The sequence below is a fragment of the Ranitomeya imitator genome, chromosome 4 (genome assembly GCF_032444005.1).
Source record: "Ranitomeya imitator isolate aRanImi1 chromosome 4, aRanImi1.pri, whole genome shotgun sequence".
NCBI classification, from domain to species: domain Eukaryota; kingdom Metazoa; phylum Chordata; class Amphibia; order Anura; family Dendrobatidae; genus Ranitomeya; species Ranitomeya imitator.
In genome coordinates, this window is record NC_091285.1 from 553,124,492 (window position 1) to 553,150,373 (window position 25,882).

Below are 25,882 nucleotides of genomic sequence, written 5' to 3' on the forward strand. Positions count from 1 at the left end.
CGCTATGAAGGCCTTGTAAAGATTAGTGCTTGCTCAGTTAAGACCAAGGGTCAATGCTTCTATCGATCCCCTTCAGTTTGCCTACCGACATAGATTGGGGGTGGATGATGCTATTCTTTCTCTGTTACATAGGGTACATTCATTTCTGGAGACTGACGGTACCATGGTACGAGTGATGTTCTTTGATTTCTCGAGTGCATTTAACTCCCTGCAGCCACTTTTACTACACAAAAAGATGACTGATATGAAGGTTGAGGAGGGGATGAGAAATTGGATAACTGACTACCTATCAGATCGGCCACAGTTTGTACAGATGGGAGCAGTGGTGTCAAGCAGATTACTGAGCAGTGTAGGTGCCCCCCAGGGAACGGTGCTTGCGCCCTTTCTATTCACACTGTATACTTCAGACTTTCAGTATAAATCTGAACTTTGCCACCTTCAAGAATTTTCGGATGACTCTGTGGTTGTGGGATGCATTAGGGGAGATCAGGGGGATGAGGAATACAGAAGGGTGGTCTCGAATTTCATGGATTGGTGCAATGGTAACTATCTACAACTAAATGTTAAGAAAACTAAGGAGTTGGTGGCCAACTATAGCAGGATAGACATGGAATACTTACCGATCACTATTGTTGGTAAGGAGGTAGAGCAGGTGGAGAGTTACAAATATTTGGGGATCCATTTGGATAGCAAACTGGACTGGAGATGCCATTCAGAGTTTGTCTAGAAGAAGGGGATGAGCAGATTGTATTTCCTAAGGAAACTGAGGTCTTTTAATGTGTGTAGCAAAATGTTAGAAATGTTCTACCAATCTGTAGTGGCAAGTGCCATCTTTTTTGCAATCACGTGCTGGGGTAGTAGTGTGCGGGCCTCTGATGCTAATAAGCAGAATAAGATTATTAAGAAGGCAAGTTCTGCTGTGGGCTGTAATCTGGACTCTTTTGGGGAGGTAGTGGAGAAAAGAACTCTGAAAAAGTGTATGGCAATTATGAACAATAATGCACATCCATTATATGAGCTATTCATGAGACAGAAGAGCACCTTCAGTAACCGGCTAATACTTCTGAGGTGTAAGAAGGAAAAATATAGGAAATCGTTTGTGCCAACTGCTATGGGAATGTACAACAATAACATTAGGGTTAAACCACCAAGGTGACTGTCTACTTATTTCTCTACATTTCAGTTCACTTGTTGTGTATGTCCTATTCTAATGTATAGTGTTCTTCTGTCAACTCCACTGTCATGTCAACTATGTAATTCCTTTATGATTTTTATGATTTAAGTTGTGCTGCTGTGATACCATAATTTCCCACGGGATCAATAAAGTGTATCGTATCGTATCGTATCGTAAGGGTTAACTTTGCTCTGCCTCATTCTGTATTCAGGTTTGCTATTTAGCTCCTCAGCATCCTGCAGGCAGTGTCAGTTATAGTTTGTGGTTACATGACGTGCCTCTGAGTGTGGTTTCTGATGGGGGCAAAATTTGTGTCCAGATTTTGGAGGTCTTTTTGTAGAAGGCTGGGTATTTTCCTGACCTTCTGCTCAGCCTACCATCCCGAGACCAATAGTCAAACGGAGAGGACCAATCAGTCATTTGAGCAAATTTTGCAATCTCACTATTACAAAGCATGCAAGTCACCTCCATCCTCATGTTTGTTGCGCCAGAACTGATAGACCTTGTGATGAGCTGACCTGTTGACTCTGATATTTTGCCTGGAAGTCTACTTCTTGGCTTTTGAATGTATGCACGGACTTCATTTCATATTCCTTCAACTGTCATGGCACTCACATGATGCGGTTTGCCAATTTTTGGGGTAAAAAGACTACTATTGATGAGCTTGATGATTATGTTTCTTTTTTATTAGGAAATCTTCATGGCTGCGCCTCGATTCAAACCATTGACCTTTCACTTGGGAATCAACCTTATAACCCACTGAGCTATTAGGGGATGTGAGAACGTGGTAATTTGTAGTATACAGGAAGAAAAGGATTTTTCCACTACCAGGAACAAAACAGTAACAATGCAGTGACATGCCAAGAATCTGCAAAACTAATGTATGCTAAATAGTTGCAAGTCAAATTCATGTATGAGATAGCCAAGATAATTTTCTATAAAATGATGGTAGTGTCATGTTCTAAACTGTAGTGAATGGTGAGATATGGAACCTTGAAGTCAATGTCACGCTCGGGATGGGAAAGTCCAGCAGATGGCACAACACGCTCACACAATAGAATGGAAAAAGGAAGAGGAAGGCTCTAACTCTAGGGAGAGGGGGCATGGGGCACTTCCTAACAACCACCTGTGCTTATCCCTAAGCACCCTTAATGCCCTATGCTGGGCTTCCCCCCTGCCGCTGTCAAGTGCCTATTCCCTAACTGTCACCTCACTATACCCTGGCTAGTGCACTGACCGGCAAGGACGCTAGGCTCACTACTGTTATTGGAGCATGTTCGCTCATCACTATTTGTTACTCTTTTGCTCGTCAGTGTATCTCGGAGGAGCTAGTGCTCTCAATTGGCAGTTCAGAGAACCATGCCATCAGTTTCATATTCCTGAAAAAAATTGAACAAATTTAAACCAGTTCATAACGCTACTTGTCCAGATAGACAGTCCCTTAGTTAAAACATGCTTTTGTATTTTTTTGAGAGATTTAGATGACATATTTACCACTAAGGTCTGTTATTTCTTTCTTCTGATAGTGATTTTTGCTGACAATGTCCTCCCTCTTGTTACTTATTCTTCTTCCTCTGTCAGGGTGCTCCTCTTCTTGTTTATTTCCTCCCATCGGCAGGGTCTTTGCTACATTCATGCTTGCCCCTTAAAAGACATCCTACATTTGTTGTATTTGTTGTGATTAGTTACGCCTGCTGTCAGTTAATATGTGAAACAATATATCAGTTAATATGTGAAGCAAACCTATTATCATCCGATTGCCAGCTGTAAATATTTCCTGTTTGGTACTCCTCAAGGTCTCTGTACCACTTATGTCTTTTCACCTCTTCATTGTCTCTTGTGATTTCTGTGATTTTTTTTAAAAGACAAAACAGTCCAGTGCATTAAACATACCTTAAAGGGAGTGTACTTTCTCTGTCACCTTATGGATCTCCGATTGCAGAAATTTGCTATTTAGTAGAATTATATCTATGAAATGTTTATTAGATATCTGTTCAAAACGATTGTACAAAAGCAGAATTTATGTAAATAAATTAGGTCACAAATTAGATCTCATATTCCTTAGTATCCTTTTGCCTTTATATTAAACCCCCAGAGATTTTTTTAAGAAGCCCTCCCATCAAATTGTTTTTCTTCTTAACATATTGCAATCATAGTATTATATAGCACATAGCACTGTGTACTTGCAATTGATCATTTTGCTTTTCTACCCAGCTAATTCTTATCTTTTTCATTAGATTTATGATCATGTGATTATAAACTGACTAGCTGAATCCTTTGAAGCTTTATGTAGAAATACCCGGTCGGTTTCCCTGTATAATTTATCAGTGACTGTAAAAGTTCCTGGCAGAGGGAGGGGAAAAGAAGCTGGGTCAGAACTTTATAAGGGGAGTGATAAATGCAGGGACAAGAGACTTTCTGTTTCTACATAGAGTAGAAAAAAGAGAAGAGTTATCTGGGTAGAAAGGCAAAATGAGCAATTGTAAGTACACAGCACTATATAATATGATGACTACAATATATTACGAGGATAACAATTTTGATAAGAGGAGTGCTTCTTTAAGTTATTTTGCGTCCTATGGATAAGGGAAGACTTACAGTTTTCGGACAAGTCCTCCATTGTTTTTTTCATTGCAGCAGCCATAAGGTCACATGTCCTGCTGTATGGTTTGCATAGGTGATGGAAGCTGCTTGTGTCTCTAATACTTCTATTTAGTTTGTGAAACTGTAACTAAATACATGATATAATCCAGTTAAATATTATTTGAGTTTTAATTCATTCATCTGTTAGCATCAAGGCTCTTTCATGTGTCTCCAAAAGTCTTATCAAGTCCTAGATTACAAAATGTGACAATTGAAATAATCCACATTAAATAATGCATAGTCTTTTCTTGATGGGATCTGATGTAATGTCTCTTGGTTACATTTTACTGCAAAGTTGTGCAGCAAAAATCTGTCTTCTCTGTCTACAAATGGGTGTTCTAACCAGGTCTTAACAAGCAAGAGGAAATGTCTCCGCTCTCTATAAGGAATCGTGGATTGTTAGAGCAAAGCTTACAGACAGTAACAGAATTTGATAAATAATGTATTGTCTTTTGTCTTGCAGGAGCACTGGAGGAAGAGGCACAATCAGATCAGCTGTGGAAAGCTTACATAGCAAATCTAATAGGTTTGTAAATGAGAATTTTTTTTTGTTCATTTGTTTTGGCTGTGAGGCTGCTATTAATCTGCTGCAGCCCTAAATTGTGATGCTCGCCTCAATGGAAACAGTTATCACTCAGCCCAATTCTCAACCTGTCTGTCCTCTTCTTCATTGCAACTTCAATTCCAATTGTGTCAAAATAGGAAAAGTAAAGTATGAGATAAAGCAACAATGTATGTGAATTGTATCAGCAATGTGAATCTTTAGAGTTTTCAACAAATATCTTCATACTTCAATAAAGACCTGACATCTTCAATTGAAGTCACCATATTTTCTTCCTCTAAAGTAACATGTTGACATTACACCCTAGGACAATAGTTTTCTAAAGATGTATTGTCCAAACTGTCCCTGGAATTATAACGTGTAAAGGAAAGTTATAATTTATTGGGAGTTGCTTATCAATCCTCAGGAGTCATGTGAGAAGTCCTGGTCTCTCAGCAGTCACGTGTGTTGGTCCCTCTAAGCTGGAAATGATACAGTTAAATGATATTCAACATATTGGAGTTGTTGGTTTAACGTCTTACTTTCCAAATTGGCCAGTTTAAAAGAGGACAATGATCGTGCATTCTTAGCTTGACTGAGGTCCCACAAGCCAGGAGGCTTCATTACAATCCAGCCCTGGTGGCACCTGGAGGTGTATCTGCCTCAGCTTTATCTGCATGAATCACATGCACTGTGGCTTACAGGTTGGTTGTAATATGAGTTTACACCACATGGGCCAATTTATCAGCTCATTTTCATCTGCTTGAAGTGGGACAATACTTCTTGAAAAGTCAAATGAGGAATGGTTCAAACAGTACTAGGCACTCCTGTCAATCAGAGATAATAGCTATTCCATTATTCATGTCTATCATGCACTTATCTATGTCAGAATTTTAAGATCATCGAACTAAAGTCCATCAGTCCGAGATAGGATTTCATATGCTGGTGAAGTATTAGATAATATTTTTACCTGGCTTGGTGGTAAATGGGGAAGGCCATAGAAAGCTGTGTAATCCCGGTCGGCATGCAGGGACTCAACAACCCAGACGTTTCTAGCAAAGTTGGGTCCTTTTGGGGACATGACTTTTAGGTTAACAAAAGTCTTTTTTACTGCCATTTTACACTGAGGCAAAATATTCTTGATGATTACTATGACTTTAATTAGTCCACTATATTTAGCTGTGTTCTTTTAAGCAGCACACAAAGCTTTTGCAGTTCCATTCACACTTTGTAGCAAATCTGCACATTAACAGATGTGAGGGGTTGACACTTTTAGCTGCTCCTCAAGGTAGACACAGGACCACGTTTGGTTAAACACTCTGGGTGGTTTATTGCATAATAAACCAGGAACCAAACTGGTAACTGGAAAATAGCCTGTCTGGCTCAAAAGAAAATAAAAAGTTCATACACAGTCCTGCCCAGTACTGGCTGGACATTTAATTCCTTCCAGCCAAACCCTGGAAGTGGAGATATGGTAGGTAGACGTCCCGCCAATCTATGACCTTTTGTCCTGATGAAGAATGTTATTAATCCATACATCGGTGATCTGTTATCAGCAGTTAATGAGTAATAACTGCAGCCTTTTCCAATATTTTTTACCAAAACATTTCAAAACCATAATCATTCTTATTATAAGTGAAACATTTCTACAGCCCATAATTCTGATATGTAGACATCAGCTTCATTCATTGTGAACTATAAAAATGATGATAATTACAGTCAAAATCTACTATATAATTGCCTAAGGGGCACTTCCGTCTTTCTGTCACGGAAACCCCAAATCGCTGATTGGTCGCGGCCAGCGGCCGCGATCAATAAGTGAAGGGCACAGTCCGGCCGTGAAAAAGCCGCTCCCTACTCCCCTACCATCAGTGCCCGCTCCATACTCCCCCCCAGTCAGTGCCCGCCGCCCACATAGCGTTGTAGCAGTCCGTTAAACCGACTGCGTTACACCGCAGCATAACGCGGTGTAACGCAGTCTGTTAACACTGCTATTAACCCTGTGTGACAAACTTTTTACTATTGATGCTGCCTTTGCAGCATCAATAGTAAAAAGATCTATTGTTAAAAATATTTTTTAAAAAATAAAAAATTGTGATATACTCACCTTCCAGAGCCTTTCCCGCTCCTCACGACCGTCTGGTCCATGCATTGCGGTCTTGCAAGATTATAACGTAGCACTCTCGCGAGACCGCTACGTCATCATCTCACGAGACCGCATTGCATTCTTAGGACCGGAACGTCACGAGGAGCATCGCTGAACGCCTCGCCTGGATCCAGGGGCGGCCGGAGGGTGGGCATATAACTATTTTTAATTTTAATTTTCTTTTTTTACGGGGATAAGGTGCCCACACTGCTACATAGTATTTGGGCTGTGTTATATACTGCGTGGCTGCTACATAATACGTGGGCTGTGCTATATACTGCGTGGGCTGTTGTATACTACATGGGCTGTTTTATATACTATGTGGGCTATGTTATATACTGCATGGGCAGTTTTATATACTACGTGGGCAGTGTTACATACTACGTGGGCAGTGTTGTATACTACGTGGGCAGTGTTATATACTGCGTGGGCAGTGTTATATACTGTGTGGGCTGTGTTATATACTGCGTGCCTGTGTTATATACTACGTGGGCAGTGTTATACACTACGTGGGCAGTGTTATATAATACGTGGGCTGTGTTATATACTGCGTGGGCAGTGTTAGGTACTACGTGGGCAGTGTTATATACTACGTGGACTGTGTTATATACTGCATGGGCTGTGTTATATACTACGTGCCTGTGTTATATACTACATGGGCAGTGTTATATGCTGCGTAGACAGTGTTATATACTGCGTGGGCAGTGTTATATACTGCGTGGGCTGTGTTATATACTATGTGGGCAGTGTTATATACTGCATGGGCTGTGTTATATACTATGTGGGCTGTGTAATATACTATGTGCCTGTGCTATACTATGTGGGCTGTGTTATATACTACATGGGCTGTGTTATATACTATGTGGGCTGTGCTATATATTATGTGGGCTGTGTTATATACTACACGGCTGTGCTATATACTACGTGGGCAGTGTTATATACTAAGTTGCTGCTATATACTAAGTGGCTGCTATATACTAAGTGGCTGCTATATACTACGTGGCTATGCTATATACTATGTGGCTATGCTATATACTACGTGGCTACGCTATTTACTACATGGCTGTCTGTGTTACATGGGCTGTGTTATATACTGCATGGGCTGTGCTATATACTGCGTGGGCTGTGTTATATACTATGTGGGCTGTGTTATATACTATGTGGCTGTGCTATATACTATGTGGCTCCTATATACTACATGGCTGTGTTATACACTATGTGGCTGCTATATATTACATGGGCTGTGTTATATACTACGTGGCTGTGCTATATACTACGTGGCTGCTATATATTATGTGGGCTGTACTATATACTATGTGGCTGTGCTATATACTACGTGACTGTGCTATATACTACGTGGCTGTGTTATATTCTACGTGGGCTGTGCTATATACTACGTGGCTGTGCTATATACTACGTGGCTGTGCTATATACTCTGTGGCTGTCTGTGTTACGTGGGCTGTGCTATATACTATGTGGCTGCTATATTCATACATCCATATTCTAGAATACCCGATGCGTTAGAATCGGGCCACCATCTAGTAATCTATATAAGTCTCTTCAGCTTAAAAAAAAAAATCACGGATCCTCTCATTTATTTTAACAAACAAACAAGTGCCCTATTTTTACACACTGACCAAGGAATTTTTGGATGGTTGGCAACCCTTTGTAAAATTGATTGGTTGGAAAGATCTAAAGCTTGTAATTTCAAGTGTACTCCAGGAAAATATAATAAAAGTAATGGGCCCCAATTCTTTTCATGTAGTACAAAACCCACGGAACTGGTAATTTTATACTTTTACATTTATTTTGATGCGTTTTTATTTTGTCAATTCTGATAACTACATATTATTTCTACCTAAAATATCAAAGCAACTATTATATGCCATGTCTTTTATTACATCTTTCATAATACCTATCTCTAATAGACAATTATGGTAAGATTGATTTGTATCTGTCACTCTCTTACAATAGCCTTAGACTAATGTAGAAATAAGAAGAGCCATAACCACTTTTCTTTTCCACTAAATCTTACATTACATGTAATTAGAATCCATCCACAATTTATGCTACATGCCTTGAAAAAATATGTTTTTGCTGTTTGTTAGTGAGGTTTTAGACCTTCTAATCCTTAGCAGAGCATTCTCTTCACCGACTGACCTGCATCTGATATCCCCTGAAGCCTTACACCAACACTTCGCAGATCCTCCATGTCTAGCAGATACAGATGCTCTCAGACACAGGTCTTGCTGTTCTTTATATTATGATTAGCACAATGCTCGTAGTGCACAGCTTAGTCTTTTCTGCTTTCTGTCTGCAGTAGAAAATCTCCAGTCTTTTCCATGCAGCCGTGCCATAAGAGACTAGGATTGCCTTGTGCATGACAGAGATGCACAAGCCACCACTAGACTATAATATTTGTAATACAGTATTTTATTTCTATTACTTTTATTGGCACCATTTTGAGATGTATGCATTATTGCCAAATCTCCCAGAATGTCTGAGAGATTTTCAGAATATTGCAGAAATTTCCAGGACTCCCAAGAGAGAAGGTACATTGACAATGTAGAGAGTTTTCAATTTTTTCTTATCCTTCATCGTTCCTGCATTTTCCTTTATTCCCAGATGTTGCCACAGAAACTAAGACCAGCATCAGGACAATTCCTGTGGTTTACTTATGGGAATGGCAAGGAGTATAGGGGGCATTGTGTATCTGCCTGTCTGGCATTGTAGAAAAAAGGGGTCTTGTCTGAGTTTTGCATAAAGGAGGGTCTGAGGAATAATCAATCAGGTAATTCCGGTCCAAGGTCTGTATGAATAGAGGTTCTGTACCATGGGCATCGTTGTTCTTTATCGCCTCCTCTATCCCCTAGATCAGGGGTCCCCAACTCCAGTCCTCAAGGCCCACCAACATGTCATGTTTTCAGGATTTCCTTAGTCTTGCCCAGGTAATAATTGCATCACCTGTGCAATGCAAAGGAAATCCTGAAAACATGACCTGTTGGTGGGCCTTGAGGACTGGAGTTGGGGACCCCTGCCTTAGATCACCATCCTCCTGCTCTGCTTCATGTCGATGAAATGGCCTATGTCATCCACATAGCACCCCTAATTTTGCTCTTGTGCAGGTGTTCTTTGCTTAACCCGGCTAAGAACAGAACAAGGCCCTGTAATCGGAATGTGCTCATAACCAAGAAGTAAAGTCAATGCATGTGCATTACAGAACTTTGCTTTGCTGTCAGTAGGGCAGAGTGAAATATGCCTGTGCAGGAGCGAAATTGGGGCACTGCGTGGATGACATGCGATGCATCTTCCACATGAAGCAGACCAGGAGGAGGATATTTGCAGGGATAGAGGAGCCACCAAAGCAAGGCCAGCAACGACCAGGACGCAAAGTGGCATCAAGGGTATATTTTGGGATATGCAGAGGGAATTGAGTACTTTTACAACAGCCTAACAACCTGTATATAAGAGGCATTAAAGGTGTTTGCTTAGTTTACGTTGGGAAAAAATGAGATAGGTTGCCTTTAAGGGTTTGCTTTAAGATGAATATCAGTCTGGCGCGTGATCTGCATTAAGGGGAGTCTGTATTTCTTTAAGGATCAGTTGTGAAGTCTATATTTATCTCACTTATGATCTGAGGACTAAATTTACTTGATGGTTCTGGGGTCTATGTTTAACTCTATATCAGGCTCATCTCTGGCACATCAGAGTTTGGGCTCAATGTGCCTGACAAACACAGGTTAAAAGATCGCCTATAATATCTATTTATCTAATTTTAGGGCTCTAAAAGTAATCAGTGACCTTCATAGGGATGTATTAAAAGAGAGTATAAATCAGAAGCAAAAAATCTAATTTAATGACTATAAGCATAATATAACAGAAAGTACCCAAATTTTGCAACCACCAACAAATAGCCTCCAGTTTCAGGACTTAACTATTACTAATTCTTTAAAATTAGGTAAAACACTTAATTGTAAGGCAGTTAGATGCTACTGGTGTCATATTCCCTCAGATTCAGACGTCTAAAGCTCAGCACAAGGAAACACAAAAGCAAGGCTGACAGATCAAATCATATCAGAGATTATTATTATTTGCTCGGGACCACTTTGCCTGAGAGGCCATTTCTAAGAAAACCCTCTTGTTTCTATGAAATATCCACAGACTACGCATTACTCATTCATAAAACGAGCAAAATAAATAATTGTGATTAAAAAAAAGTCAGAATTTTCAAGTGAGAACCTTCATGTGCAATGAGCCTGAGAGGCTACAGACGTCATATCTCCGCAAGGATGGCTGTACAACTACTGAGTAGGGGGGCTTCAAGCATCACCTAAAGATTGGAAGGTACTGGGAGGGGCAGTATCCTCTGTTGCCATGGAAAAGAGGGGGAAACAAAAATGTGTGAGCTGTGCCCGTCAGGTCTATTACATCTGAAGCAGGGTTAATTAGCAGTCTTGGTGATTATTTGATTAGGGTGATTTTTGAGTGCCTGAATTTTGACTGCTAGGTGAATGGTCTGTAATCTTCAGGTTATAGCAAAAACTCGGCACTCAACTTAACGTAAGACAGGTGATTTAATGGTGTCCACAAAATTACAGAAACGTTTCAGTCCTACATCCGGACCTTCATCAGGCACAGTTGATAAATGTGAGGGAGCGAGTGGCCCAGAGAATTGCTGATTTTGGAATGAGATCACACTTGTGTGTGAGCGCTGCCTGTATGTGGGCAGTATAGCCTCAAATGAAGCGATATACCTTAAAATATCAGGACATAAGTGACGTGCCCGAACTAGAGAAAGACGCCGACTTCTTTAATTATTCAAATTCATTATGTCTTACATAAATGAGCAATGCATGAGGTTAAAAATTGGGGCTATATATATCATGTGAATCATCACACGTTACATTACTGTGAGATGCCTAGTTGGGACGATGTTGACGAAGTGGGTTTCTCTGTGGATTTGACATTGTGATAAACTGTGGAGTGGAATCTAAGTGATTCCCAGGTTATTAAACCGCTGTATAGAGATATGAGCTTCTCTATAGAGAATCCCCAATTTTTCACCTTTAGATTATGACAGTAAACCGCTGATGTATGAGCGACTTAAATACACAGTGCCAAAGAAGAAGACTGAGAGTGTGATCAGACAGGCTGGAGTTAGAGCACTGTGTTTTTTTTAATAACGAGAGTATCTAGGAAGTAGATTAAGCCATGCAAGAGACAGGTACTGTAGATGTCGTCAGGAAGCATACGTGAAGCTATAGAACAGAAGAACACATTATGCACAGCACAGGAATTTAAAGAAAGGGAAATTGATTCAATCCTCTCTCCTCCCTCCAAACTCCCAAACCTCTGCCGCTAGGGCCCAAATTTCTACCCAGTCACACCTTGTTTGATTGGCTGACAGCTCACTTGCTTGACTATACAGATTAGAGCCAGATGCTTGGGACTTGCTTTGACATGCCCAGAGTACTTTAGCCTTATCTGCATATGAATTAAACAAACAACAATTTTTCAGCCAAGTTGCAACATCTGATATATATAAAGCTATAAATTACATTATCTTTCAAAGAGCAACATGACCATACAAACATTAGGCTTAGGCCTAAGGTGGAGAAGAATGGTCTCTTATACATCCTAGGTCCTCTAGGCATTGCTTGATGAAAAGGGTTTTTTAGCACTAATGTCAACAAACAAGAAGTTTGCACAAGTGCATGAGCCCCGACACAGCAGCACGAGACAGACCAGCAGGGGCATTTACAAGACATTTAGTAAGAGGGAAGTGCGAGAATTCTATGCAAGTAAAAGTATAGATTTTGTCAATTACTTGATCCAGTCTTGCAGTATAGGGCAACATAATAGACATACTGTGAATGTAAAAGTGTTCAAGCTCTTATATTCTTTTATAGAAAGATTTTAAGTGTCCACTCAACACTGAACAGAATGCAGTCTTAAGGGTCTGGAACTCACATGCACCAGAGATCAGGTGTGTTTCAAGATTCTCAAAGGCTTCTGATAATTCCTCGATGGGCTGTTAACCCCTTCCCGACCTGTGACACAGCGTATGCATCATGAAAGTCGGTGCCAATCCGACCTGTGACGCATATGCTGTGTCACAGAAAGATCGCGTCCCTGCAGATCGGGTGAAAGGGTTAACTCCCATTTCACCCGATCTGCAGGGCCAGGGGGAGTGGTAGTTTAGCCCAGGGGGGGTGGCTTCACCCCCCCGTGGCTACGATCGCTCTGATTGGCTGTTGAAAGTGAAACTGCCAGTCAGAGCGATTTGTAATATTTCACCTAAAAAACTGGTGAAATATTACAATCCAGCCATGGCCGATGCTGCAATATCATCGGCCATGGCTGGAAATACTAATGTGCACCCCCCCACCCCACCGATCGCCCCCCCAGCCCCCCGATCTGTGCAGCGCTCCCCTCCGTCCAGTGCTCCGCTCCCCCGTCCTCCTGTCCGCTCCCCCCGTGCTCCAATCACACCCCCCGTGCTCCAATGAAACCCCCCCGTGCTCCGATCCCCCCCCGCACAGCGATCCCCCCCCGTGCTCCGATCCACCCCCCTGCACAGCGATCCCCCACCCCGTGCTCCAATCCACCCGCACGCACACCGATCCTCATCCATGCTCCGACGCCCCCCCGTGCTCCAACGCCTCCCCCCGTGCTCCGACGCCCCCCGTGCCCTGATCTCCCCCCCCTTATACTTACCGAGCCTGCCGGTGTCCGTCTTCTTTCCCGGGCGCCGCCATCTTCCAAAATGGCGGGCGCATGTGCAGTGCGCCCGCCGAATCTGCCGGCCGGCAGATTCGTTCCAGAGTGAATTTTGATCACTGAGATATAACCTATCTCAGTGATCAAAATAAAAAAATAGTAAATGACCCCCCCCTTTGTCACCCCCATAGGTAGGGACAATAAAAAAAATAAATATTTTTTTTTTCCACTAAGGTTGGGGTAAGAACTAGGGTTAGGGTTAGGGGTAAGAACTAGGGTTAGGGTTAGGGTTAGGGGTAGGGTTAGGGTTAGGGTTAGGGGTAGGGTTAGGGGTAGGGTTAGGGTTAGGGGTAGGGTTAGGGTTAGGGGTAGGGTTAGGGGTAGGGGTAGGGTTAGGGTTCGGGATGTGCACACATATTCTGGTCCTCTGCGGATTTTTCCGCAGAGGATTTGATAAATCCGCAGTGCTAAACCGCTGTGGATTTACCGCGGTTTTTCTGCGCATTTCACTGCGGTTTTACAACTGCGATTTTCTATTGGAGCAGTTGTAAAACCACTGCGGAATCCGCAGAAAGAAGCGACATGCTGCGGAATGTAAACCGCTGCGTTTCCGTGCAGTTTTTCCGCAGCATGTGTACAGCGATTTTTGTTTCCCATAGGTTTACATTGAACTGTAAACTCATGGGAAACTGCTGCGGATCCGCAGCGTTTTCCGCAGCGTGTGCACATACCTTTAGAATTAGGCTATGTGCACACGGTGCGGATTTGGCTGCGGATTCGCAGCAGTGTTCCATCAGGTTTACAGTACCATGTAAACATATGGAAAACCTAATCCGCTGTGCCCATGGTGCGGAAAATACCGCGCGGAAACGCTGTGTTGTATTTTCCGCAGCATGTCAATTCTTTGTGCGGATTCCGCAGCGTTTTACACTTGTTCCTCAATAGGAATCCACAGGTGAAATCCGCACAAAAAACACTGGAAATCCGCGGAAAATCCGCAGGTAAAACACAGTGCCTTTTACCCGCGGATTTTTCAAAAATGGTGCTGAAAAATCTCATACGAATCCGCAACGTTGGCACATAGCCTTAGGGTTAGGGTTGGGTTGGAATTAGGGTTGTGGTTAGGGGTGTGTTGGTGTTAGGGTTGTGATTAGGGTTATGGCTACAGTTGGGATAAGGTTTAGGGGTGTGTTGGAGTTAGAATTGAGGGGTTTCCACTGTTTAGGCACATCAGGGGGTCTCCAAAAGCAACATGGCGCCACCATTGATTCCAGCCAATCTTGTATTCAAAAAGTCAAATGGTGCTACCTCACTTCCGAGCCCCGACGTGTGCCCAAACAGTGGTTTACCCCCACATATGGGGTACCAGCATACTCAGGACAAACTGCGCAACAATTACTGGGGTCCAATTTCTCCTGTTACCCTTGAGAAAATAAAAAATTGCTTGCTAAAACATCATTTTTGAGGAAAGAAAAATGATTTTTTATTTTCACGGCTCTGCGTTGTAAACGTCTGTGAAGCACTTGGGGGTTCAAAGTGCTCAGCACATATCTAGATAAGTTCCTTGGGGGGTCTAGTTTCCAAAATGGGGTCACTTGTGGGGGGTTTCTACTGTTTAGGCACACCAGGGGCTCTGCAAACGCAACGTGACATCCGCAGACCATTCCATCAAAGTCTGTATTTCAAAATGTCACTACTTCACTTCCGAGCCCCGGCAAGTGCCCAAATAGTAGTTTACCCCCACATATGGGGTATCACCGTACTCAGGAGAAACTGGACAACAAATATTGGGGTCAAATTTCTCCTGTTACCCTTGGGAAAATTAAAAAATTCTGGGCTAAAAAAATTTTTTTGAGGAAAGAAAACGTATTTATTATATTCACTGCTCTGTGTTATGAACTTCTGTGAAGCACTTGGGGGTTCTAAGTGCTCACCTCACATCTAGATAAGTTCCATTCGGGGTCTAGTTTCCAAAATGGGGTCACTTGTGGGGGGTTTCTACTGTTTAGCCACATCAGGGGCTCTGCAAACGCAACGTGACGCCCGCAGAGCATTCCATCAAAGTCTGCATTTCAAAACGTCACTACTTCACTTCCGAGCCCTGGCATGTGCCCAAACAGTGGTTTACCCCCACATATGTGGTATCAGCGTACTCAGGTGAAACTGGACAACAACTTTTGGGGTCAAATTTATCCTGTTACCCTTGGGAAAATAAAAAATTGCGGGCTAAAAAATCATTTTTGAGAAAATAAATTTTTTATTTTATTTTCATGGCTCTGCGTTATAAACTTCTGTGAAGCACTTGAGGTTTCAAAGTGCTCACCACACATCTAGATTAGTTCCTTTGGGGGTCTAGTTTCCAAAATGGGGTCATTTGTGGGGGATCTCCAATGTTTAGGCACACAGGGGCTCTCCAAACGCAACATGGTGTCCGCTAATGATTGGAGCTAATTTTCCATTTAAAAAGCCAAATGGCGTGCCTTCCCTTCTGAGCCCTGCCGTGCACCCAAACAGTGGTTTACCCCCACATATGGGGTATCTGCGTACTCAGGACAAACTGGAAAACAACATTTGTGGTCCAATTTCTCCTATTACCATTGGCAAAATAGGAAATTCCAGGCTAAAAAATCATTTTTGAGAAAAGAAAAATTATTTTTTATTTTCATGGCTCTGCATTATAAACTTCTGTGAAGCACCTGGGGGTTTAAAGTGCTCAGTATGCATCTAGATAAGTTCCTTGGGGGGTCTAGTTTCCAAAATGGGGTCACTTGTGGGGGAGCTCCATTGTATAGGCACACAGGGGCGCTCCAAATGCGACATGGTGTCCGCTAACAATTGGAGCTAATTTTCCATTCAAAAAGTCAAAAGGCGCGCCTTCCCTTCCGAGCCCTGCCTTGTGCCCAAACAGTGGTTTACCCCCACATATGAGGTATCGGCGTACTCGGGAGAAATTGCTCAACAAATTTTAGGATCCATTTTATCCTATTGCCCATGTGAAAATGAAAAAATTGAGGCGAAAAGAAATTTTTTGTGAAAAAAAAGTACTTTTTCATTTTTACGGATCAATTTGTGAAGCACCTGAGGGTTTAAAGTGCTCACTAGGCATCTATATAAGTTCCTTGGGGGGTCCAGTTTCCAAAATGGGGTCACTTGTGGGGGAGCTCCAATGTTTAAGCACACACGGTCTCTCCAAACGCGACATGGTGTCCGCTAACGATGGAGATAATTTTTCATTCAAAAAGTCAAATGGCGCTCCTTCCCTTCCGAGCCTTACCATGTGCCCAAACAGTGGTTTACCCCCACATGTGAGGTATCGGTGTACTCAGGAGAAATTGCCAAACAAATTTTAGAATCCATTTTATCCTGTTGTCCATGTGAAAATGAAAAAATTGAGGCTAAAATAATTTTTTTGTGAAAAAAAAGTACTTTTTCATTTTTACGGATCAATTTGTGAAGCACCTGGGGGTTTAAAGTGCTCACTATGCATCTAGATAAGTTCCTTGGGGCGTCTAGTTTCCAAAATGGGGTCACTTGTGGGGGAGCTCCAATTTTTAGGCACACGGGGGCTCTTCAAACGTGACATGGTGTCTGCTAAAGAGTGGAGCCAATTTTTCATTCAAAAAGTCAAATGGCGCTCCTTCCCTTCCAAGCCCTGCCGTGCGCCCAAACAGTGGTTTACCCCCACATATGAGGTATCAGCGTACTCAGGACAAATTGGACAACAACTTTCGTGGTTCAGTTTCACTTTTTACCATTCGGAAAATAAAAAAATTGTTGCTGAAAGATCATTTTTGTGACTAAAAAGTTAAATGTTCATTTTTTCCTTTCATGTTGCTTCTGCTGCTGTGAAGCACCTGAAGGGTTAATAAACTTCTGGAATGTGGTTTTGTGCACCTTGAGGGGTGCAGTTTTTAGAATGGTGTCACTTTTGGGTATTTTCTGCCATATAGACCCCTCAAACTGACTTCAAATGTGAGGTGGTCCCTAAAAAAAATGGTTTTGTAAATTTCGTTGTAAAAATGAGAAATCGCTGGTCAAATTTTAACCCTTATAACTTCCTAGCAAAAAAAAATTTTGTTTCCAAAATTGTGCTGATGTAAAGTAGACGTGTGGGAAATGTTATTTATTAACTATTTTGTGTCACATAACTCTCTGGTTTAACAGAATAAAAATTCAAAATGTGAAAATTGCGAAATTTTCAAAATTTTCACCAAATTTCCGTTTTTATCACAAATAAACACAGAATTTATTGACCTAAATTTACCACTAACATGAAGCCCAATATGTCACGAAAAAACAATCTCAGAACCGCTAGGATCCGTTGAAGCGTTCCCGAGTTATTACCTCATAAAGGGACACTGGTCAGAATTGCAAAAAACGGCAAGGTCTTTAAGGTCAAAATAGGCTGGGTCATGAAGGGGTTAAAATAAGTTCCTAAGGGAAAATATTGATTACAGTTTATACCTCAGCCAATGGCTTTAGAAATACATCTTGGAAATCACCTAATATCTGGTACTAGTGAGTTTCTACCCGTTCAGACTTTGTCCTACTTAGTATTGAGCAGTCACTTAAAAAATAAATAAAAAACATGTGTGAAATCCCAAAAATGTTTTTCTGGAGTAGATCACCCTTCAGAGCTGAAAGCTGCCGAAGTTTCTCTATAATAGAAAAGTTTTTTTATGCGCTTTATATGTCATTTTTTCTGACCCTCTGTTTGTTTTGTTTCCTGTTCTAACAATAACCCTATGTTCATACTTTTAGAAACTTTGCTTTAAATCCACTCATTGTAATTGTGATTTTGTAAACCTCATTCTAAAGTTTGTTTCTGCAGAAATTAGCACTCAACATCATGTTTGAATGTTACCTTAGCCTCTGAAAATACATTTATTAAACAAATTTCATTTTTTTTGAATTATGTAAGACTTGAGCCAGTACCGTATTTCCATCTCGATAACAGCTTATTTGTAAGCTTTTGGATGCCTGAAAACCATTACATGACTTCTAGTTAATTCTAAACCTGAAGGTGAAAGTGTTTCTGTTATATACAGACTTTGAAGAGAAAAAGCTGCTACAGGGGCAAAATGTTCCTCATTTGTTCTTTCAAAGGAATGTATTCTAATGGTTACCCACATATTCCATTGTAAAGATTACCAAATGTTGTTATTTAGTTTTTCTAATGTGCAGGAAATGTTAAAGGAATCGTGTATTTAAATATATACTTATACAATACATATGCTTATAGGGTGGGCCATGTATATGGATACACTTAAATAAAATGGGAATGGTTAGTGATATCCAGGGGTATAACTACAACAGGTGCAATGGTTGCAATCACACCCGGGCCCTGGAGCCTAGGGGGCCCTAAAAGTTCCTTTGGCCTATAGAAAAAGTCTATTGCTATTAAAGATTTAAAATATTTCGAGGCCCCATTGGAGCTTTCGCATTGGGGCCCATGAGGTTCAAGTTACTCAACTTCCAGCTTGTGGCACATTAGAATATGGAAGAAGGAAAACTTTTCAAGATTGGTCATGACATTTTGGCTGGGAAGAGGGTCATGTGACACATCAAACTTATTGAGAATATCACTAGAAAAACAATGGTGTGCTTGGTTTTAACATAACTTTATTCTTTCATGAGTTATTTACAAGTTTATGACCACTTGTAAAATGTGTTCAAAGTGCTGCCCATTGTGCTGGATTGTCAATGCAACCATCTTCTCCCACTCTTGACACACTGATAGCAACACCACAGAAGAAATGCTAGTCTAAGGGGGGTCAGATTCCATGTAGGAATGCTAGGACCTGACACCCATAATGTGGTGGTGCACCATCTTGCTGGAAAAACTCAGGGAGCGTGCCATCTTCAGTGCATGAAGAGGGCAACACATCATCATGTAGCAATTTCAGATATCCAGTGGCATTGAGGTTTCCATTGATGAAGAATGGCCCCACTATCTTTGCACCCCATATGCCACATCATACCATCAATTATGGGTGTCCTACATGAACAGCTCCTAGAAAGTGAACTGGTCATCGTGGGCCAGTTGAATGTCCACCAAGGTCTCACGATCTGACCCCTAGACTTTTATCTTTGGGGTCCTGAAGGTAATTGTCTATGCTGTGAAGATACAAGATGTGCAGCATCTGAAACAACGGATACTGGAAGCCTGTGCTAGCATTTCTTCTGCGGTGCTGCTACTAGTGTGTCAAGAGTGGGAGAAGGGAGAAGATGGTTGCATTGACAATCCAACACAATGGGCAGCACTTTGAACACATTTTATAAGTGGTCATAAACTTGTAAATAACTCATGAAAGAATAAATTTACATTACAACCAAGCACACCATTGTTTTTCTTGTGAAATTCTCAATAAGTTTGATGTGTCACATGATTCTCTTCCCATTTAAAAAAATAAAGTTGGATCCAAAATGACTGATTTCAAAATGGCCACCATGATCATCACCCATCTTGAAAAGTTTCCACCTTCCCATATACTAATGTGCCACAAACAGAGCCGAATTGATGAAGGTTAAGATCTTATAAGGACTAGGGTTGAGCGAAACGGGTCGTTCATTTTCAAAAGTCGCCGACTTTTGGCAAAGTCGGGTTTCATGAAACCCGATCCGACCCCTGTGCGGGGTCGGCCATGCGGTACGCGACTTTCGCGCCAAAGTCGCGTTTCAATGACGCGAAAAGCGCCATTTCTCAGCCAATGAAGGTAAACGCAGAGTGTGGGCAGCGTGATGACATAGGTCCTGGTCCCCACCATCTTAGAGAAGGGCATTGCAGTGATTGGCTTGCTGTCTGCGGCGTCACAGGGGCTATAAAGGGGCGTTCCCGCCGACCGCCATGTTACTGCTGCTGATCTGAGCTTAGGGAGAGGTTGCTGCCGCTTCGTCAGAAGCAGGGATAGCGTTAGGCAGGGTCCATTAACCACCAAACCGCTTGTGCTGTAGCGATTTCCACTGCCCAACACCACCTTCGGTGTGCAGGGACAGTGGAAGCTACATTTTTTTTTTTTCCCTCAGCGCTGTAGCTCATTGGGCTGCCCTAGAAGGCTCCCTGATAGCTGCATTGCTGTGTGTACGCCACTGTGCAAACCAACTGCTTTTTTCAAAGCACAAATCCTCTTGTTCCTTCCTTTCTGCACAGCTATCTTTTTTGTTTGTCCACACTTTTTATTTAATTTGTGCATCAGTTCACTCCTTATTGCTGCCTGCCATACCTGGCTGAGATTACTGCAGGGAGATAGTAATTGTTGGACACTCCCTGTTTTTTTTTTTTGTTTTTGTGGGAGATTAAGATTGACATTTCTGCTAGAGTGCCATCCCTGTGTGTGCCATCTCTCACTCAGTGGGCCATAGAATGCCTATTTATTTCTTTGCTTGATTTGGGTTATAAAATCTACCTGAAAAAATCACTACATCAATCAGTGGGAGAAAAATATTGGCCTCAGGGCTTGTGGGCCACTCTTGACTCCTGTGTGTGCCATCTCTCAGTCAGTGGGCCATAGAAAGCCTATTTATTTTTTTGCTTGATTTGGGTTCTAAAATCTACCTGAAAAAATCACTACATCAATCAGTGGGAGAAAAATATTGGCCTCAGGGCTTGTGTGCCACTCCTGACTCCTGTGTGCATCATCACTCACTCAGTGGGCCATAGAAAGCCCATTTTTTTTTTTTGCTTTATTTGGGTTCTAAATTCTACCTGAAAAAATCAATAAATCAATCAGTGGGAGATTAATATTGGCCTTTGGGCTTGTGTGCCAGTCTTAAGCGTGCCATCTCTCTCTCTCAGATAGTGGGCCATAGAAAGCCTATTTATTATTTTTTTTAATTGGGTTTATAAATTTTCCCTGGAACAAAAAAAAAAAAAGTGGGAGATTAATATTGGCCTCTGGGCTTGTGTGCCAGTCCTGAGCGTGCCATCTCTCTCACAAATAGTGGGCCATAGAAAGCCTATTTATTTATTTTTTTTTGGTTTTATAAATTCTCCCTGAAAAAAAAAGGAAGATTAATATTGGCCTTTGGGCTTGTGTGCCAGTCCTAAGCGTGCCATCTCTCTCTCTCAGATAGTGGGCCATAGAAAGCCTATTTATTATTTTTTTTTATTGGGTTTATAAATTTTCCCTGGAACAAAAAAAAAAAAGTGGGAGATTAATATTGGCCTCTGGGCTTGTGTGCCAGTCCTGAGCGTGCCATCTCTCTCACAAATAGTGGGCCATAGAAAGCCTTTTTTTTTTTTTTTTTTTGGTTTTATAAATTCTCCCTGAAAAAAAAAAGGGAGATTAATATTGGCCTTTGGGCTTGTGTGCCAGTCCTAAGCGTGCCATCTCCCTCTCTCAGATAGTGGGCCATAGAAAGCCTATTTATTTAATTTTTTATTGGGTTTATAAATTTTCCCTGAAAAAAAAAAAAAGTGGGAGATTAATATTGGCCTCTGGGCTTGTGTGCCAGTCCTGAGCGTGCCATCTCTCTCACAAATAGTGGGCCATAGAAAGCCTATTTAAGTTTTTGGTTGATTTGGGTTCTAAATTCTACCTGAAAAAATCAATAAATCAATCAGTGGGAGATAAATATTGGCCTCTGGGCTTGTGTGCCACTCCTGACTCCTGTGTGCGTCATCTCTCACTCAGTGGGCCATAGAAAGCCTTTTTTTGTTTTATTTGTTTTCTAAATTCTCCCTGAAAAAATCCTTTTGTTTTATTTGGTTTCTAAATTCTTCCTGAAAAAATCATTTTATTCTATTATTTTTTTTCCTAAAGTCTCCCTGAAAAAAAAAAAAAAAAAAATCAGTGGGAGATTAATATTGCCCTTTCTGCTTGTGTGCCAGTCTTGACACCTGGGTGTGCCATCTCTCTCTCTCTCTCCAATTGTGGGCCATAGAAAGCCTATTATTTTTTTAGCTTGATTTGGGTTCAAAAATCTACCTGAAAAAATCACTACATCAATCAGTGGGAGATAAATATTGGCCTCTGGGCTTGTGTGCCACTCCTGACTCCTGTGTGCGTCATCTCTCACTCAGTGGGCCATAGAAAGCCTTTTTTTGTTTTATTTGTTTTCTAAATTCTCCCTGAAAAAATCATTTTATTTTATTTGGTTTCTAAATTCTTCCTGAAAAAATCATTTTATTCTATTATTTTTTTTCCTAAAGTCTCCCTGAAAAAAAAAAAAAATCAGTGGGAGATTAATATTTACATTTGTGCTTCAGTGACAGTCCAGCGTGTGTGGCATCTCTCTCATTTGTTGCCACCAACAACAGAGTGTGTAACATTGTGCCTGATTTTCGTTGTGGTCTCACTCACCTGTAAAGGGGTAGCTAAATCATACTGAAGTTATAGCTCACCGTGTAAGTTGTGTGACAGCAACAAATACCGTTAGTTTGTTTACGTTTTTAAAACAATGAGGAAGTCTGGTGGAAGAGGTCGTGGCCGGGGGCGTTCATTGTCAGCTGGTAATGAGGGTAGTGGTAGTGGTGGAGCATCAGCTGGTCGTGGGAAAAAAAATATTGCACCTAAGTCTGGAGCTGTGGAGCCAGGTTCGTCGTCTGGCTACACAAGGCCTCGAACGCTCCCTTTTCTGGGAGTAGGAAAACCGCTTTTAAAGCCGGAGCAGCAAGAGCAAGTTTTGGCTTATCTTGCTGACTCAGCCTCTAGCTCTTTTGCCTCCTCTCGTGAAACTGGTAAATGTCAAAGCAGCGCGTCGTTAGTGGATGTTCACGCTCAGGGACAAGTCGCTTCCTTGTCCTCTTCAGCAAAAACAACAACAGAGAAGAATGCAGCAGGCGACACAACGGGTTACTCCATGGAGCTCTTTACACATACCGTCCCTGGCTTAGAAAGTGAAGCAGTTAACAGTCCATGCCCATTACAAGTTGAATCTGACATGGAGTGCACTGATGCACAGCCACAGCCAGACTACTATGCTGGTCCTTTGACTCAGACCACAACATTGCCCTCGCAGGGTAATGATCAAGAATCAGACCCTGATGAGACTATGTTGCCCCATCACGAACGCTATACCACCGACCGACACGGTGACACAGACGAAGTTGCACACGAGCTACAAGAAGAGGTAATAGATGACCCAGTTCTTGACCCCGATTGGCAGCCATTGGGGGAACAGGGTGCAGGCGGCAGCAGTTCTGAAGCGGAGGAGGAGGGGCCGCAGCAGGCATCAACATTGCAACAGGTTCCATCTGCCGGGCCCGTATCTTGCCCAAAACGCGTGGCAAAGCCAAAACCTGTTGGAGGACAGCGTGGCCATCCGGTTAAAGCTCAGTCTGCAATGCCTGAAAAGGTATCCGATGCTAGAAAGAGTGCAGTCTGGCATTTTTTTAAACAACATCCAATTGATCAGCGCAAAGTCATCTGTCAAAAATGTTCAACTACCTTAAGCAGAGGACAGAATCTGAAAAGTCTCAATACAAGTTGCATGCATAGACATTTAACCACCATGCATTTGCAAGCCTGGACTAACTACCAAACATCCCTTAAGGTTGTAGCACCCTCGGCCAATGAAGCTAGTCAGCAACGCAACATCCCTTCCGGCAGTGTAGGGCCACCATTTTCCGCACCACCTGCAGTATCTGTGCAGGTTTCTTTGCCAGGCCAAAGCAGTCAGAGTCAGGGAATCACCAGTTTCGTAGTAGGAAACACTGCATCTAGGGCACCGGCGGCAACAATACCATCTCCCACCGTCTCTCAGTCTGCCATGTCCACCGGCACCCCCGCTAGTTCCACGATCTCCAGCTCTCCAGTCCAGCTCACCCTACATGAGACTATGGTTAGAAAAAGGAAGTACTTAGCCTCGCATCCGCGTACACAGGGTTTGAACGCCCACATAGCTAGACTAATCTCGTTAGAGATGATGCCCTACCGGTTAGTTGAAAGCGAAGCTTTCAAAGCCCTGATGGACTACGCTGTACCATGCTACGAGCTACCCAGTCGACACTTTTTTTCCAGAAAAGCCATCCCAGCCCTCCACCAGCATGTTAAAGAGCGCATCGTCCATGCACTCAGGCAATCTGTGAGCACAAAGGTGCACCTGACAACAGATGCATGGACCAGTAGGCATGGCCAGGGACGTTACGTGTCCATCACGGCACACTGGGTGAATGTTGTGGATGCAGGGTCCACAGGGGACAGCAAGTTTGGGACAGTTCTGCCTAGCCCACGGTCTAGGAAACAGTTGGCTGTAGCCGTTCTCACCCCCTCCTCCTCCTCTTCGTCCTCCTGCAGAAGCGAGAGCTCGTCCACAGACCGCAGTCGCACAACCACTCCATCCGCAGCTGCCACTGTTGCACACCAGGTCTCCCATTATGGGGCAGCTACTGGCAAACGTCAGCAGGCTGTATTGGCTATGAAGTGTTTGGGCGACAACAGACACACCGCGGAAGTTCTGTCCGAGTTCTTGCAGAAAGAAACGCAGTCGTGGCTGGGCACTGTAGATCTTGAGGCAGGCAAGGTAGTGAGTGATAACGGAAGGAATTTCATGGCTGCCATCTCCCTTTCCCAACTGAAACACATTCCTTGCCTGACTCACACCTTAAACCTGGTGGTGCAGTGCTTCCTGAAAAGTTATCCGGGGTTATCCGACCTGCTCCTCAAAGTGCGTGGACTTTGCTCACATATCCGCCGTTCGCCCGTACACTCCAGCCGTATGCAGACCTATCAGCGTTCTTTGAACCTTCCCCAGCATCGCCTAATCATAGACGTTGCAACAAGGTGGAACTCAACACTGCACATGCTTCAGAGACTGTGCGAACAGAGGCGGGCTGTTATGTTTTTGTGGGAGGATACACATACACGGGCAGGCAGTAGGATGGCAGACATGGAGTTGTCAGGTGTGCAGTGGTCGAAGATTCAAGACATGTGTCAAGTCCTTCAGTGTTTTGAGAAATGCACACGGCTGGTTAGTGCAGACAACGCCATAATAAGCATGAGCATCCCCCTAATGCGTCTGCTGATGCAAAGTTTGACGCACATAAAGGATCAGGCGTCTGCAGCTGAGGAAGAGGAAAGCCTTGATGACAGTCAGCCATTGTCTGGCCAGGGCAGTGTACAGGACGAGTTAGCGGGCGAAGAGGAGGAGGAGGACGAGGAGGATGATGGGGATGATTATATTTTTAATGAGGAAGCTTTTCCGGGGCCACTGGAAATTGGTGGCGCGGCAAGGCCGGGTTCTGGTTTTTGGAGGGACACAAGTGACGTGGATTTGCCTGAAACTGCCCCTCAACCAAGCACAATCGCAGATTTGAGAACTGGAACTTTGGCCCACATGGCGGATAATGCCTTACGTATCCTCAAAAGGGACACACGCATAACAAAAATGATGAACGATGACGATTACTGGTTGGCCTGCCTCCTTGATCCTCGCTATAAAGGCAAATTGCAAAATATAATGCCACATGAGAACTTGGAACTAATATTAGCAACCAAACAATCAACTCTTGTTGACCGTTTGCTTCTGGCATTCCCTGCACACAGCGCCCGTGATCGTTCTAACACGAGCTGCAGGGGCCAGCAGACCAGAGGTGTTAGAGGGGCAGAAATCAGAAGTGGCGTTGGCCAGAGGGGTTTTCTGACCAGGTTGTGGAGTGATTTTGCTATGACCGCAGACAGGACAGGTACTGCAGCATCAATTCAAAGTGACAGGAGAC

The 25,882-nt window shown here is 42.7% G+C and overlaps 1 protein-coding gene across 1 annotated transcript in view; it reads left to right on the forward strand.

Moving 5' to 3' along the window:
• Positions 1-25,882, forward strand: part of ST8SIA2 (ST8 alpha-N-acetyl-neuraminide alpha-2,8-sialyltransferase 2) — a 553,812-nt gene that overhangs the window by 253,174 nt on the left and 274,756 nt on the right. Inside the window, exon 2 of the mRNA XM_069766262.1 lies at positions 4,281-4,343. Within this exon, the coding sequence (XP_069622363.1) occupies positions 4,281-4,343 (63 nt within the window). The remainder of the gene's footprint in view (positions 1-4,280; positions 4,344-25,882) is intronic.